Source organism: Stomoxys calcitrans, chromosome 1, assembly GCF_963082655.1.
Source record: "Stomoxys calcitrans chromosome 1, idStoCalc2.1, whole genome shotgun sequence".
In the NCBI taxonomy this organism is placed as follows: Eukaryota; Metazoa; Arthropoda; class Insecta; order Diptera; family Muscidae; genus Stomoxys; species Stomoxys calcitrans.
The window spans coordinates 220,620,524-220,637,848 of NC_081552.1; the positions used below are offsets into that span (position 1 = coordinate 220,620,524).

The 17,325-nt window shown below is 38.3% G+C and overlaps 1 protein-coding gene across 1 annotated transcript in view; it reads right to left on the reverse strand.

Moving 5' to 3' along the window:
• Nucleotides 1–16,800, reverse strand: part of LOC106093459 (protein scarlet) — a 30,364-nt gene extending 13,564 nt beyond the window's left edge. Inside the window, exon 1 of the mRNA XM_059363479.1 lies at nt 16,317–16,800. Within this exon, the coding sequence (XP_059219462.1) occupies nt 16,317–16,687 (371 nt within the window). The 5' untranslated portion in view covers nt 16,688–16,800. The remainder of the gene's footprint in view (nt 1–16,316) is intronic.
• Nucleotides 16,801–17,325: the final 525 nt, after the last annotated feature.

Genomic DNA, 17,325 nt, shown 5'->3' on the forward strand with positions numbered 1-17,325 from the left:
TGACCAAATTTGTTAGATCGACTACTTTTGAGACCACCCTCGTACTTCATAATGATTTTATTTAAATAACTCATATTTATTAATTTACACCTTACAACAATGTTGCAGCACGTGATGCTTTGTTTATACATACGGTTAAGCTTATCTAATGATGAGTTGGTTCACTATTAGGCCGACTAGATTTTTAGTTCAAAAGTGGATTCAAATGAAATATCTCATAAGACTCTATTGCATACATTTTATAGTTTATGGATGACAATAGAGTTTTGTTAAAAAAAAAAAATATTATACAAAAACAAGTAAAAGCGTTCTAAGTTCGGCCGGGCTGGATCTTGTATACCCTCCACCATGGATCGCATCTGTCGAGTTCTGTTCCCGGCATCTCTTCTTAGGCAAAAAAGAATATAAGAAAAGATTTGCTGTGCTAGCGATATCAAGATATGGTCCGGTTTGGACCACAATTAAATTATATGTTGGAGACCTGTGTAAATGGGCAGCCAATTCGAATAAGAATTGCGCCCTTTGGGGGCGCTGTATAAGGGAGCTGTATCAGGCTATAGACCGATTCAGACCATAATAAACACGTACGTTGATGGTCATGAGAGGATCCGTCGTACAAAATTTCAGGCAAATCGGATAATAACTGCGACCTCTAGATGCTCAAAAAGTCAAGATCCCAGATCGGTTTATATGGCTGCTATATCAGGCTCTGAACCGATTTGAACCTTAATTGACACAGTTGTTAAAATTCATAATAAAATACGTCATGCGAAATTTCAACCAAATCGGATAGGAATTGCGCCCTCTAGAAACTCAAGAAGTCAAGTCCCCAGATCTGTTTATATGACAGCTATATCAGGTTATGAATCGATTTTAACCATACTTGGCACAGTTTTTGGGTATCATAAAAAAACACGTCGTGCAAAATTTCATTCCAATCGGATAAGAATTGCGCACTCTAGAGGCTCAAAAATTCAAATCCCCAGATCTGTTTATATGGCAGCTATATAAAATCGTGGAACGATATGGCCCATTTACAATCCTAACCGACCTATACTAATAAGAAGTATTTGTGCAAAATTTCAAGCGGCTTTACTCCTTCGAAAGTTAGCAAGCTTTCGACAGACAGACGGACGGACGGACAGACAGACGGAGTTAGAACCCAAAAGTTCAGGGTAAATGATTATCGAGCATATTTCTCTTTATGTAGCCAGAGAGCAGATTTTTGCTACTTCTTCCCAATACCGATGTTAACAAGTAAGAAGTCATAAAGTTCGGCCGGGCAGAACTTTGGAAACCCACCACCACGGATATATATATTAACCGCCTTTCGTCATAATACGTTGAAAAATACAACATATATGAATCCATAGAAACTATATCTAAATATAGTCTGATCTCCACCATACTTAAGATGGCTATTTAAGGGTCTAACAAAACTCATTGTAAAATTCACCCCTTATGGGCCTAAGAACTTAAAACGGGAGATCGGTATATGTATATGACAGCTGTATCCCCATTATGCTTAATTTCAGCAAAATCGGTTAAAAAATTCACCTTTTACAGCCTAAATCCTTAAATCGGGAAATCAGTATATATATGACAGCTATATCCAAATCTCAACCGATAATGGCCGTATTGAATTGAACAGGGATGTCGAGGAGCCTACCACAACTCGCTATACCAAATTTCAGTGAATTTGGACAAAAAAAATGCGTCAAAAATGGGCCCAAGACCCTAAATCGAGAGATCGGGAGATTTCGAGAGATTTCTCTATCTGGACCGATCTGATTCAAATTAAATAAGGACGTCGCACATTTAAATGCACATTTTATGGGCCCAAGACCCTTAATCTAGAGAACGATGGATATATCTCAATGTGGACCAATCTGAACCGTATTGAACAAGCATGTCAAGAGGCCTAACACAAATCACTGTCACAAATTTCAGCGAAATTGGATAATAAATGAAGCTTTAATGGGTCTAAGACTTTAAATCAGCAGATCGCTCTATATGGGGACTATGTCAAGATGTAGTCCGATATAGTCCATCATCAAACTTAACCTACTTATGGACATTTAATGAATCTGTGCAAAATTTTAGCTGAATATCTCTATTTTTAAAGACTGTAGGCGTTATTTCAATAGACAGACGAAGGGGCATAGCTAGATCGTCTTAGAGTTTAACGACGATTAAGAATATATAAACTTTATAAGGTCGGAAATCGATATTTCGATGTGTTGCAAACGGAATGTATATACTCCCCATCCTTCGGTGGAGGTTATAAAAATTACAAGGAAAACGCATTAACTTCGGTTGTGCCGAACTTTGAATTCACGCCACCTATTTAAATATAACTGGGCCGATCTGGATTAGTCTGAAATTTCTACGAAACCTTGAAATCAAGAAGACTTTTATGGGCTTAAGACCCTAAATGGGTACATCAGTCTATATGATAGCCAGTGTTGCCGTTTTTGATAGGTTTCTACCAAAATTGATAGGTTTTTATTCGCTTGGCATGTTGGTAGGCTGACCTTAATTTTTGATAGATTTCTTTATAAAACCATGGATGCGAGGGGCCAATTACTGTTACAAGGCGTTTCACTGCTTCTCTGAAATTGTTCTGAAGTTCATTGTTGCTGTTATAGCAGTGTCTTGTACACTGAGGCGGAAACCTTACCGATGAAGGACTTAATCGGGTCAATCTGGTACGCACGGTCCATGTAATTCACTAAAACATCGAAAGTGGGTAGTAAAGCGTATATATGTGCTCAAGCCCTTAAATCGGGACGGACATCGCCTTTTCCAAACTCGGCACAGTTATTCGTTGAAATCGTGGCAAAAACACGACATTTATCAAGTCAAGATTTCTTATCGGGAGATCTGTGCTATATCAATATATAGTCCGTCTTTAAACTAAAGGCTGTAGGGCATGTGTAAATTGTGTATGAATATAGCGACGATCTATTGGGTTCCCCAAAAAGTAATTGCGGATTTTTTAAAAGAAAGTAAATGAATTTTTTATAAAACTTAGAATGAACTTTAATCAAATATACTTTTTTACACTTTTTTTTTCTAAAGCAATCTAAAAGTAACAGCTGATAACTGACAGAAGAAAGAATGCAATTACAGAGTCACAAGCTGTGAAAAAATTTGTCAACGCCGACTATATGAAAAATCCGCAATTACTTTTTGGGCAACCCAATAGTATATAGAGTTGAAAATATATAACTTGATGTGTTGCAAATAGAATGGCAAAATGCCAATTCTTTGGTGGTGGTTATAAAAAAAAATATACGGCATTTTTGGATTGATTTGATTTTTCCTAAATTTTAGTAGGAAATAATTTTCTTGAGTGGCAACACTGATGGTAGCTACGAGTATGTCCAAATATGGTCCGATCTAGGCCATATCCGGTTCGAATATCAGGAGGTCTTGTCCAACTCATTATTCTCAATTTCAGCGTAATTAATGCTGCTATACGCTTAAGACCTTAAATCGTCAGATCGGTCTATATGACAGCTATATCCAAATATTGTCCGATCTGGTCCATATGTGTTGAGGATATCAAAGAGAGCTATAAAGCTCACTGAAATCGGATAATAATTAAGGCTTGTATGGGAAAAATGAAAATATGGCCCGATATAAACCATATTCAGGTCGGATATCGACAGATCTAATAAAACTCTTTGTACCAGATTTCCGCGAAATCGGATAATAAATGCGACTGTTAATGGCTTAATGCGATCGGTCTATATCCAAATATTGTCCGATCTGGACCATTTTCAGTTCGGTTTCGAAGAGCCTAACAAGGCTCCCAGTGCCAAATATCAGCGAAATCGATTGATGGTGATAGCTGATCGCCTGTTAATGCCATCAGAAAACAATTTTATCGGTGGTTTTCTCCTCCCAATACTGGCAACATTTGTGAGGTACTATGCCATGTAAAAACTTCTCTTCAAAAGAGGTGTCGCACTGCGGCACGCCGTTCGGTCTCTGCTATAAAAAGGAGGTCCCTTATCATTGAGCTTAAAACTTGAATCGGCCTGCACTCATTGATATGTGAGAAGTTTGCCCCTGTTGCTTAATGGAATGATCATGGGCAAATTTGCATTTTTGCAGTTTATCTGGGCTATTAAACGACTGCATGGCGGGAGGATAGGCTGGTTTTTATCCCGAAAGCGGGAAAACTGAGCCATTCTCTATATAAGGACTACAGACAAATAAGCCTCTCATCCTTCAATTTGAAGACTTTGGAGAGACTTATTGAAATATGTATTAGGGACCGTATTGGCCCTTCACTGGTATGTGGCTTTTAGCATGCGTACACTAAGAGTCGGTCGGTTGATAGTGCCTTTCATGATGTGGTTGGCTACATCGAGGGGAATTTGGGTGTGGGCAAATTCACTTTGGAGGCCTTCTTGGACTTAGAAGGGGCTTTTATTAAAGTGAAGTTGGAGTGCATACATGGCACTCTTGTGGATGTGGAGGTCCCCCCTCTTTTCGCAAATTGGGTTGATACGATGCTGAAAGACTGGATTATCAACGCATCACTGGCAGAGGGCTCGGTAAGGGGAGATTGTGAGAAGATAAACTCCGCAAGAAGTAGTTTTATCTTCTCTATTGTGGCTTTTGGTGATCAATGGGATTCTGAAGTCTTTCGAGAATGAGAGGGTGAAGGTCGTTGTTATCATCATGTTGGGTGGCCATTTTTTCTTTACTACAGCTGTCCGGAAGAGCGAGAGCCAAAGGGCTGGACATAACTGGCCCTTTCACCAAGAGGAGAAAGCTGGGTGTTTCTAAGGGACCTGTCCTGGATGAGGTGGAGCTACCGCTCTCTTCGCAGGCAAAATACTTGAACGTGATTCTTGACCAGAAACTAAGTTGAAGAAGAAACGCCGAAGAAAGGATAAAAAGGAGACTGAATGCGCTCTACTTCTGTTGCAACTCGATAGGATCAAGGTGGGGGCTGAGGCCGGGGACGGTACACTGGATGTCTGCGTCGATTGTTGACATAAACAAAGTCATTGTAAATTTTTTCATTAATCCAAAACATGCATCAAAATGAATATCGAACCACAAATGGCTTCGTAAATCGTAAAATATTGGGTTGCCCAAAAAGTAATTGCGGATTTTTTAAAAGAAAGTAAATGCATTTTTAATAAAACTTAGAATGAACTTTAATCAAATATACTTTTTTACACCTTTTTTCTAAAGCAAGCTAAAAGTAACAGCTGATAACTGACAGAAGAAAGAATACAATTGCAGAGTCACAAGCTGTGAAAAAATTTGTCAACGCCGACTATATGAAAAATCCGCAATTACTTTTTGGGCAACCCAATAGATATGTCGGCAAAATCTGTTGCTTCAAATGTTTTGCTCTTTGGAGGAACAAATTTCTTTAAGTAGATTTTGCAATTCCTATGGTGTAAGGTACAATTACACATACCACTGACAACCATGTAAAATTATTACCAGCTGTTTGCAATGAAGTGTAAATGCTGCTAGTCTACTGAAACTTTAATATAATTGTGGTTACACTACAATGTATCGTCATTAAGCAACTGATGTATGGATGAAATGATGAGCGATAGACAATCAGAATGAAAATGGGTTCAGATAACCAAAGAAAATGTGAACGTGATCGAAAGCTTCAAAACAACTAAAAATTATTGAATGAAACATGAGTTGAAGTGGCATGGATGGATCTACCCAGTGGATCTAAGTTCCCGTTGAAATTTTTTTCTGATGGGCTCGATTCGAGGATTCGAACCCAGGCGTTCAGCGTCGTAGGTGGACATGCTAACCTCTGCGCTGCGGTTGCCTCCTGTATATAGCAGTAGTGTAGTGTTTAAAAATAGTGTTCCACAAAACCAAAATCATTTCTGGGTCAATCCATATCATAAAGCATCCAACAAAAGAGTTGTATTTCTTTTGGTGTGAAATAATAAAAACGCAAGGAAATATTGGGTTGCCCAAAAAGTAATTGCGGATTTTTTAAAAGAAAGTAAATGCATTTTTAATAAAACTTAGAATGAACTTTAGTCAAATATACTTTTTTACACTTTTTTTCTAAAGCAAGCTAAAAGTAACAGCTGATAACTGACAGAAGAAAGAACTCTGTAACAAGCTGTGAAAAAATTTGTCAACGCCTACTATATGAAAAATCCGCAATTACTTTTTGGGCAACCCAATATAATCCACAAAAAACTAGTTGTGTAAATAACAAACCCTTATCAAAGACCATGTCTGGCATTTTTATAATACGGGTACCAAATTTCTCATTTTTAAAAAGAATTGTAATAAAATGATTTAAATGCTTCAGAGATATACTCCATGTCTTCTCATGTGTACAATGTGTGCAAGAGCATAGGAACTATAGTCCCAAAGAAAGAAGAAAATGTTTGATAACTATGCCATTGTCTCATTATCTTATCATTTTATTTGTAGAACACTGCAATCGTTTTAACACAGATTATGCTTGCACTTCTAATGTTTTTGGAGTTTGAAAAAAAAAACAAAACAAAAGTGCGGCAGTGTTGTACCTCTAGAGACTCGCTATGTCAAATTGGGAGATAGGCCCTAATGGGAGCTATATCAGGTTGTGGACCTACGTGGCACGGTTTTTGGAAGAAAGGAAAATATCTTTGGTCTAACAGTTTGGAAGTTTTGCCTCCACTATATAATGTCCGACAATGAACTGAGGCTAATAGACTTCGCCGCGATAAAAACATGGTAGTTAGAAGCAACAGACTTATAGATAAACAAGTAAAATGCATTAAGTTCGGCCGGGCCGAACTTAAGATTCCCACCACCTAGATTGTATATGTAAACCACCTTTCGTCATAATCTGGTGAAAAATTTATAATTTATGCCTTCATAGCAACTTTGGGCAACCCAATAGATGGTTGCCCAAAAAGTAATTGCGGATTTTTCATATAGTCGGCGTTGACAAATTTTTTCACAGCTTGTGATTCTGTAATTGCATTCTTTCTTCTGTCAGTTATTAGCTGTTACTTTTAGCTTGCTTTGGAAAAAAAGTGTAAAAAAGTATATTTGCTTAATGTTCATTCTAAGTTTTAGTAAAAATGTATTTACTTTCTTTTAAAAAATCCGCAATTACTTTTTGGGCAACCCAAAATATCGAAATATGGTCCGATTTGGACCAAGTTCGGCAAGGACATTGAGTGGTCCAATAAATACAAGTCATTGTTCAATTTTGTACAATAAAATATTGGTCTTTTTGGTAGCTAAATCCAAATATAGACCGATCAGTACCATATACGACACGAATGCCGAAAAGCCTAACATAAAACACTGTGCCAAATTTCAGCGAAATCGGATTATAAATGCGCCTTTTATGGGGGCCAAGACTTTAAATCGAGAAATCTGGCAGCTATATCCATATCTGAACCGATCTGGGCCAAATTGAAGGGGAATGTTGAAGGACTTAACACAACTCACTGTCCAAATTTCGACGAAATCGGACAATAAATACACCTTTTATGGGCCCAAAACCTTAAATCGAGAGATCGGTCTTTATGGCAGTTATATCCAAACATGCTGTATCCAAATCTGGACCGATCAGGGCCAAACTGAAGAAGGATGTTGAGTGGCATAACACATCTCACTGTTTCAAATGCAGCAAAATCGGATAATAAATGTGGCTTTTATTGGCCTAAGGCCTTAAATCGGCTGATCGATCTATATGGAGGCTATATCAAGATATAGTCCGTTATAGCCCATCTTCGAACTTAACTTGCTTATAGACAAAAAAAAAGAAGAATCTGTGCATAGTTTCAGTGTGAACATAGGGAAGCTCTTCCCCATGTATCCCCACCCTTGGCCAAAGCCTTAGTCAAAATCGGATAATAAATGCGGTTTTTCATGGGAGTTATGCCCAAATAGGGTCTGTTCAAGAACTTTACTTGCATGTTTCCCAAATTTCAGTTCAATACCTCCATTTTGATAGGGCAAAACATGATTTAAACAGGCCATATACTTGCCCCTGTCCACTTCTTTCCGCATCACTATGTATTGGGTTGCCCAAAAAGTAATTGCGGATTTTTTAAAAGAAAGTAAATGCATTTTTAATAAAACTTAGAATGAACTTTAATCAAATATACTTTTTTTACACTTTTTTTCTAAAGCAAGCTAAAAGTAACTGCTGTTAACTGACAGAAGAAAAAATGCAATTACAGAGTCACAAGCTGTGAAAAAATTTGTCAACGCCGACTATATGAAAAATCCGCAATTACTTTTTGGGCAACCCAGTAGGTTAGGTTATGTTTAAGTGGCAGTCTGCCATCAGACTAACTTAGACGTTTTCGTCCATTGTGATACCACAGGAACAGAAGAAAGAACCGTTGAACTATCCAGATCGTTTTAAAAAGCCCAGTTACTTGCGAATGTTCACATCCGCTTAATCAGCCAAGTTCTCAAAGAAATGAGAACCTAAAGTGGAACTCCTTCTGACTGCTAGTGCGGGACACAGAAGGCGTTCTATAGTATCTTCTTCTTCGATCTCGTCACAGCTTCTGCAAAAGTCGTTGCTGGCAACCTTCAGTCTGTCAGCATGTTTTCCGATTAGACAGTCAGACCTGTCATGACGGACACAATGACTGAGACGTCTATTCTAGCCAATGACAGCAAAGCAGTAGACCTCTTCAAGTCTAGATTAGGCCACATAGTTTTGGAATGCTTACAGTCCCCTCTTTGTTAACATCTATTATTCGTTGTCCTTCAGGCCTGATCCTGAAAACATAGCTTACATGTTGCTAGAGGCGTACCCACAGATTCCAGTATCCCTGGAATGTGTAGGGTAGTTCCTAGTCTCGCAAGCTCGTCCGCTTCACAATTTCCTGGGATATCTCTGTGGCCCTTCAAGTCTAGATTAGTCCACATAGTTTTGGAATGCTCACAGCCCCCTCTTTGTGACCATCTATCATTCGTTTTCCTTAGGGCATGAACCTGAAAACTTAGCTTACATGTCGCTAGCGGCATACAGATTTTAGTATGCCCGGAATAAGTAGGGTAGTTCCTAGTCTCGCAAGCTCATCCGCTTTACAATTCCCAGGGATATATCTGTTTCCCGGCACCCAGAAGAGGTGAATTTTGAATTATTCAGCCATCTCGTTGAGAGATCTGCTACAATCGAGGGCGGTTTTTGTGTTCAGAAATACATTCTCCAGGGATTTAATGGTTGCCTGTCTGTCTGAGAAGATATTTATCCCAATTGTGGTAATGGCATTATATCTTAGTCATTCCACCACTTCCTTAATTGCAAGGATCTCTACTTGATACACACTGCAGTGGTCGGGTGACCTCTTCGATATGACCAGTTCTAGATCTTTAGAGTACACCCCAAAGCCCATCTGGTCGTTTAGTTTGGAACCATCCGCATAGCAGTCTATGTAACTTCTGTTACCAGGGATATCGAAGTTCCAATCGGTTCTATCAGGAATACTGGTACAGTAATTCTTATCAAAAAGCGGCTAAGGTAGGGTGTAATCTACACTACCTGGAACATTGGATATTGTATCAAGGATAACACAGTGTCCGTAGCCGACACATGACCAATGAGAAAGCTCCCTTATTCTCACGGCAGTGTTCGCTGCAATTTGGGTAGCCACAATGTTCAGAGGCATAAGATGTAGATTTCAATTCAGTGTATCAGATGGTGTCGTCCTCAGTGAGGCTGTGATGTACCATCCTTTGGATCCGGTTAGGTATTGAGCAGTAGGCGGACTTTTGAAGCGCCATCCAACAGCCCACAACACCATTTAGCATTATAGGTCTGACAACTGCAGTATATACCCAATGCCTGACACGCGCTCCAAACCCCAACTTTTGCCAATGACTCTCTTGGCAAGATTGGCCTTTCTTGCCCTTGCCGAAATGTTGGAGTTGAAGTTCAATTTCCTGTCCAGCAAAACACCCAGGTATTTTGCGCTTTCTGTAAAGGGAACATTCTCTTCACCCAAGAAGACAAGTTCCACTGTAGGCAACTTGTATCTCCTGTTGAAAAGAACTTCTTCTGTCCGGCACGGATATATACCTAGACCACTTCGGTAGTCCACTTTGCTGTTGCACGTAGAGCTTCCTGAAGTATATCTCTTAGAGTGCTGAGAAACTTTCGCCTAACCGCTATAGCCAGGTCATCAACATAAGCGACCACTTTTACGGCTTTTTCTTCGGAAGACAATAATATATTGGCTATTAATGGCTATATTCCTAAGAAGAGGAGACATTACACCTGCTTGAAGTGTTCCTCTGCTGACCCATCATTTTAGATCCACAGATTTCAAGCCTGCCATAAAGCATCTTTTAGTAAGTAATTTTAAATAAACTTTCTTACGATAGAGTTAATGTCTAGAAACTCCAACTCCTTCATGATTAACATCGGTTTCACATTATTGAAAGCACCTTCTATGTCCAGAACCGCTACCATTGTATATTCCTTGACAACGAAAGAACCCTCTATGTAGCCGACTAGGTCGTGAAGGGCGGTTTCAGTAGATTTGCCTTTACTATATACATCACTAAGTAAGAATTTTCTATTTTTACTGTGTATGCCCCATTCTAATTATAAAGGTGTGTATTTGCCACTTTCTCTTTGTGCAGGGTAAACAAACCGTAGGCAGACCATTGGCGTATATCATCTACATATGTAAACTGCAAATAGAAATGTAAATGAACTCAAAATACATGACACATTGAATTGAAAAAACTATCACAATATCGATTTCCATCAATCCCTTCTCATATAGAAGTTCCTATAGGCCAATGGTAATGTAATGAAGTGGAATGAAGAATTATGTACTAAATGAAATGTAACGGAAATTTAGTTTTCTTGACAATACGGTTGACAATGATTCTGATTTGTTACAAATAAAGTACTCGTTCAAATGATTAAATGACTTGGTATCTTAGATATCACATTTTATTGAATTACATATCATAGTCTAGATAGCCAAATGGAACCCATCGGTGCAACAAAGTTGCATGTGGTACATGTGTGTATATGGAGGCTATATCCAAACGATATGTTAGTTACATCTAATATAAGCTATATCTAAATCTCAGTTGATTTCTTTCAATAGGTCTATGCCGAACAAATGAACAGAAATGCTATCTGTATATATTTTGTACATACATAAATTAACTGGATAGAGAATTGCCCCAGTAGTTGAGTTTGTAATTTTGCAGAAAAACTCCAAATTAGGAAAAAACTCCAAGAAAAGGAAAGGCAAAAGTCGGACGGAGCCGACTATATAATACCCTACACCTACCCTTCAATTATAAATTCGAGCAAAATATAAATATAGATGTATATGAGAGCTATATCTAAATCTGAACCAACAATTAAACAGATCGTTTGAAAATTGTTGTTATTACGGCCACATAAGTGCAGATCCGGCTATAAATATGTATGGGTGCTACATCCAAATTTGAACCGATTTTGATGAAACCTAGCAGATATGTTAAGATCAGTAGCAAAACAATCTGTGCCAAATTTTGTACAGATCGGTTGAAAATTGTAGCTACTATGGCCATTTAAGTGCAAATCGGGCAATACATATATATGGGAGCTATATCTAAATCTGAACCGATTATGATGAAATGTTGCAAATATGTTAAAATCAGTAGCAAAACAGTCCGTGCCAAATTTTTTTGCAGATCGGTTGAAAATTGTCGTTACTACGGCCATTTAAGTGCAAATCGGGCGATACATATATATGGGAGCTATATCTAAGTCTGAACCGATTTTAATGAAAATTAGCAGATATATTAAGATCAGTAGCAAAACAATCCGTGCAAAATTTTGTGCAGATCGGTTGAAAATTTTAGCTACTACGGCCATTTAAGTGCAAATCGGGCGATACATATATATTGGAGCTATATCCAAATCTGAACCAATTTTGATGAAATCTAGCACATATGTTAAGATCAGTAGCAAAACTACCCATGCAAAATTTTGTGCAGATCGGTTGAACATTTTAGCTACTACCGCCATTTAAGTGCAAATCGGGCGATACATATATATTGGAGCTATATCCAAATCTGAACCGATTTTGATGAAATCTAGCACATATGTTAAGATCAGTAGCAAAACTATCCATGCAAAATTTTGTGCAGATCGGTTGAACATTTTAGCTACTACCGCCATTTAAGTGCAAATCGGGCGATACATATATATGGGAGCTATATCTTAGTCTGAACCGATTTTGATGAAATCTAGCAGATATGTTAAAATCAGTTACGAAACAGTCCGTGCCAAGTTTTATACAGATCGGTTGAAAATTGTAGCTACTATGGCAATTAAAGTGCAAATCGGGCAATACATATATATGGGAGCTATATTTAAATCTGAACCGATTTTAATGAAATATTGCAAATATGTTAAGATCAGTAACGAAACAGTCCGTGTCAAGTTTTGTGCAGATCGGTTGAAAATTGTAGCTACTACCGGTATTTAAGTGCAAATCGGGCGATACATATATATGGGAGCTATATCTAAATCTGAACCGATTTTAATGAAAATTAGCAGATATGTTAAGATCAGTAACGAAACAGTCCCTGCCAAGTTTTATACAGATCGGTTGAAAATTGTAGCTACTATGGCCATTTAAGTGCAAATCGGGCGATACATATATATGGGAGCTATATCTAAATCTAAACCGATTTTGATGAAATTTTGCAAATATGTTAAAATCAGTAGCAAAACAATCGGTGCGAAATTTTGTGCAGATCGGTCGAAAATTTTACTTACTACCGCTATTTAAGTGCAAATCGGGCGATATCTAAATCTAAACCGATTTTTATCAAAATCAATAGCGTTCGTCCTTGGGACAAAAAACTGATGTGTGCAAAATTTCGTGATGATTGGACAACAAATACGACCTGCACTTTGATTACAAGAATACATGGACAGACGGACATGGCTAAATCGAATGAGAAAGTGATTCTGAGTCGACCGGTATACTTATCAATGGATCTAGCTCTTATCCTTCATAGCGTTGCAAACAAATGCACAAATCTATAATACCCTATACCACAGTGGTGGTATAGGGTATAAAAAATAATCCATTCATGTTAAAAACAATTAAAAAGGCACTAAGTGCGGCCGGGCCCAACTTTGCATACCCACCACCCCGGGTATGTATGTAAACCCCCTTTCGTCACAATCCGGGGAAAATTGGATAACTTATGCACCTAAATTCGGCACGGACATTGAATGGTCTACTAAATAAAGGTCACTGTTGAATTTTGTATTTAAAATTTTAGCCAAATCGGATAAAAATAAAGCTTCTATGGGCTTCAGACCCTTTATCGGTAGATCGGTATATATGTCAGCTATATCTAAATATAGTCCGACCTCAACCATATTAAGCTCGTATATCGAGGGGCACAAAACAACTCACTATTTCAAATTTTAGCAAAATTGGGTAATAAATAAAGCTTTAATGGTCTTCAGACCCCTTATGGGCAGATCGGTCTATATGGCAGCTATATCTAAATATAGTCCGTTGTTAACCATATTTAGGTTGGGTATCAGGAGGCTAAAAATAACTCACTATTTAAAATTTTAGCGAAGTCGGTTAAAAAATAAAGCTTTTATGGGCTTAAGACCCTAAATATAGTCTGATTTAATCCATATCAAGGTCAGATATCGGGAGGCCTAAAACTACTCATTGTTTCAAATTTCATTGAAATCTGAAAAAAATAATGCTCGTATGGGCATCAGACCCTTTATCGGCAGATCAGTGTATATCTACATATGGTCCGATCTGAACCATATTTGGGTCCTATGTTGAGAGGCCTGAAACTACTCACCTTTCAAATTTCAGCGAAATCGGATAAAAAAAAAGGTTTTTATGGGCTTTAGACCCTTTATCGGCAGATCGGTATATATGGCAGCTATATCTAAATATAGTCCGATCTGAATCGTATTTGAGTCAGATATCGGGAAGCCTATAACTACTCACTGTTTTAAGTTTCAGCGAAATCTTATATATAAAAATCAATTTGTGTTTGTTTGTATGTTTGTGTGTTCCTTATAGTCTCAGAAACGGCTGAACCGATTTTCTTGAAATTTTCACAGATGGTGCATAATGACCCTGTGGTGAAAATAGGGTACTACAGTTTTTGATATCTGAAGGGCGGCTCGACCCTCCCCCTTACCCTAATTTTCAGAAACGCCAGATCTCGAAGATGGGCTGTGCAATTTAAGCGAAATTTTGTGTGCTCTCATATAGTAACCTAAAAATAAAAATTTGGTATCCAAATTTCGGATGGGGTACCAAGGGAGGCTGCCCCACCCTAAAACCTACCAAACATATTTTTAGACCAATCACGACAATATGAGACTCAAATAAAGGTATTTAGGATAAGAAAACGTATCTGATATTCAATTGTCGGGTCAAGTGTAAGGGAGACCACCCCAAGCCCCAAAACACCCCTAAATCGGACATATTTACCGATCATGGCATTATGGGACTCAAATACGAATCTTGTATCCAAATGTGGGACCACGTTTCTGGGGGTTCGCCCCTTTCCCAAAACACCCCCAAGCAGGACTTATTTACTGACCATGGGAAGATGGGGCTTAAATAAAAGGTATTTGAGAGTAGAATACGAATCTGATATCCAAATGTGGGACCACGTTTCTTGGGGTCCACCCCTTTCCCAAAACACCCCCAAGCAGGACTTATTTACTGACCATGGGAATATGGGGCTTAAATAAAAGGTGTTTGAATGTAAAATACGAATCGGATATCCAAATATGGAACCAAGTGTTTTGGGGGGCCGCCTCTCACCAAAAACATCCCCCAAAGGGGACAAATTTACGACCATAGCAATATGGGGCTGAAATAAAAGGTCTTTGGGAGTAAAGCACGAATTTGATATCAATATTCGGGAAAAGTGTCTACGCGGCCACGCCACCCCCACAACACCACCCAAATAGTAAGTATTTTCTGACTATTGAAATATGAGGCTCAAATAAGAGTGTTTTTGAAGTGGAACACGAATCCGATATATATTTTCAAGGCCAACTCATTGAGTGTCCGCCCCAAAACAAAACACCCCCCAAGCCGGTCATGTTTGCCGACTATGGAAATATGGGCCTAAAATGAAAGGTATTTGGGAGTAGACCACACATCTATCTATCTATCAACATTAGGCGCCAACTGTCTAGCGGACGTCCCACCACCATAACAACCCCCAAATAGGACGTATTTGCTCAACGAGACATTTTTTGTCTTAAAGAGAGTGGAACTAAATATTCTTAGTTTTTAGGGCCAATACCCCAAACCGGACATATTTGCTGACTTTTGCAATAATGAGTTTAAATGGGATTAGAAAACGAACTTGATATCCAATTTTTAGGGCAATGACAATAAGGGGTTCAAATAAATGATATATAGATATATGAAAATAGAGCACGTTGCTGAAATATTTTCCGGGCTTAGTGTTTGGAGGACCACCCCAATCCCCAAAACACCCCTAAATCGGGCATATTTACCGACCATGTCAATGTGGAGCTTAAATGAAAGGTATTGGGGGGTAGAGCAAGAATTGATACCCATTTTCGGGACCAATTTTCCCGTTTCCTCTCCCCCGAAAACACCACTAGATCAGACATCATGAGAATATCGGGCTGAAATGAAGTATTTTGAGAATGGAATACACCTTATATCGAAACTTAAATTCGTATACCAATAAAGATCATATGGGATTCAGATAAAGACACTTATATTGTTAAACTGTTAGTCATGTTAGCAGGGTAACGTTTGTTCCAAGGAAACGTTTGTTCCATATAAAGTAAAAGAAGGCGCATCGGAGCGGGCCCGGGTCAGCTAGTCGGATATAAAATAAAGCATTTATGGTCATTAGCCCCTTTATCGGCAGATCGGTCTATATAGCAGATATATCCAAATATGGTACGATATGGAAAAAGACGTATCTGTGCCAAATTTCAGCTCAATATCTCAATTTTTTAAGGCTGTAGAGTGATTACAAGAGATGGACGGACAGACGGACAGACACACGGACATCATTAAATCGTCTTCGAATTTTACGACGATCCGAAATATATAGACTTTGTGGAGTCGATAATAGATATTTCGATGTGTTGCAAACGGAATGACTAAATGAATACACCCCCTATCCTACTGTGGTGGGTATAAAAAGATCTGTAAGTCAATTAACTCACTCCACTTCATTACTTAGGAATTTTTTAAATTGAGTTGCAACCAATTTCTGTAAATTGTCATCAATCTTCCGTTGACACTCAAGCAAACATTATCACACACCTTGAGCCCATCAAAGCCATTAAGTTTCCCGGTTGCACAGCACCCGTTGAATTATTGATGATCCTTTTCATGTTATACAAACTAGGCGATGAACCATTCTGGCCGGCGGTATAAACACACAAATCGCGCCAAACCAAAGTGGCCCCCTGTTCGGAGGGGGACCATTTGCTGTAGCTGCGCAAAGGTAGACTGCGTTCCGAACTGTTGCGTTTCGAGTGTTCACTTCCACCACCAACGCCACCACCGACTGCACCGCCATAAGCACTTCCACTTGCACTACTACCTCTATTAACATTTAAAGCACTCATTTCATGGTGCTCCAAGCTATGGAGGGGATCCTCCATTTCTATTAAACTTTCTTCATTACTCATTTTTATTTATTTTTTCTTTTTTATCTTTTGTTTTTAGATTCACTTATCTGTTTTTCCACCGCTTTTTTTCTTGGTTCTTTTTTTAAGACTAAGCGTCTAACGAACTTATTGGCTTTAAGGTTGGCGAGAAACTGTTTTGCATTTGCATCGTTGGGGGAGAAAACCTCTTCAAGAGGGACAAAATTCATCCTCAACTAAACTTTAAGCAGCTACAGTTCTCTGATGGAAGGTAAACGCTTTGCTGTCTGCAGCTGTATTTGTGGTTCTCATTGATAGCAATGTACCTTTTAATCTGAGACAGTTTTCCCCTTACTTGTCTTTAGTATTAGATGTGATGTTTGTTATGGCGCTGCGATTTGTGGCAATGTTGCTTGTTAGCTAAAGCATATATGAGAGCGCGCGTGTGTGTGTGTGTGTGAATTGTAACTATTGAGTGAATTGGTTGGATTTTTAACTTTTCTATATAGTAGGTGGCCATATCATTTGGTTAATTATATTAAACAATTGCTAACCTGAAACTCAAGGGTGATTTTTTAAGAGTTATAGGAAAGTTTTTCAAAAAAAAAACCAAACTATTCAGAAAAATGCATGAAATCTTTATTTGAATCGATAGTACTGTTCATATAATTTAATGTTTG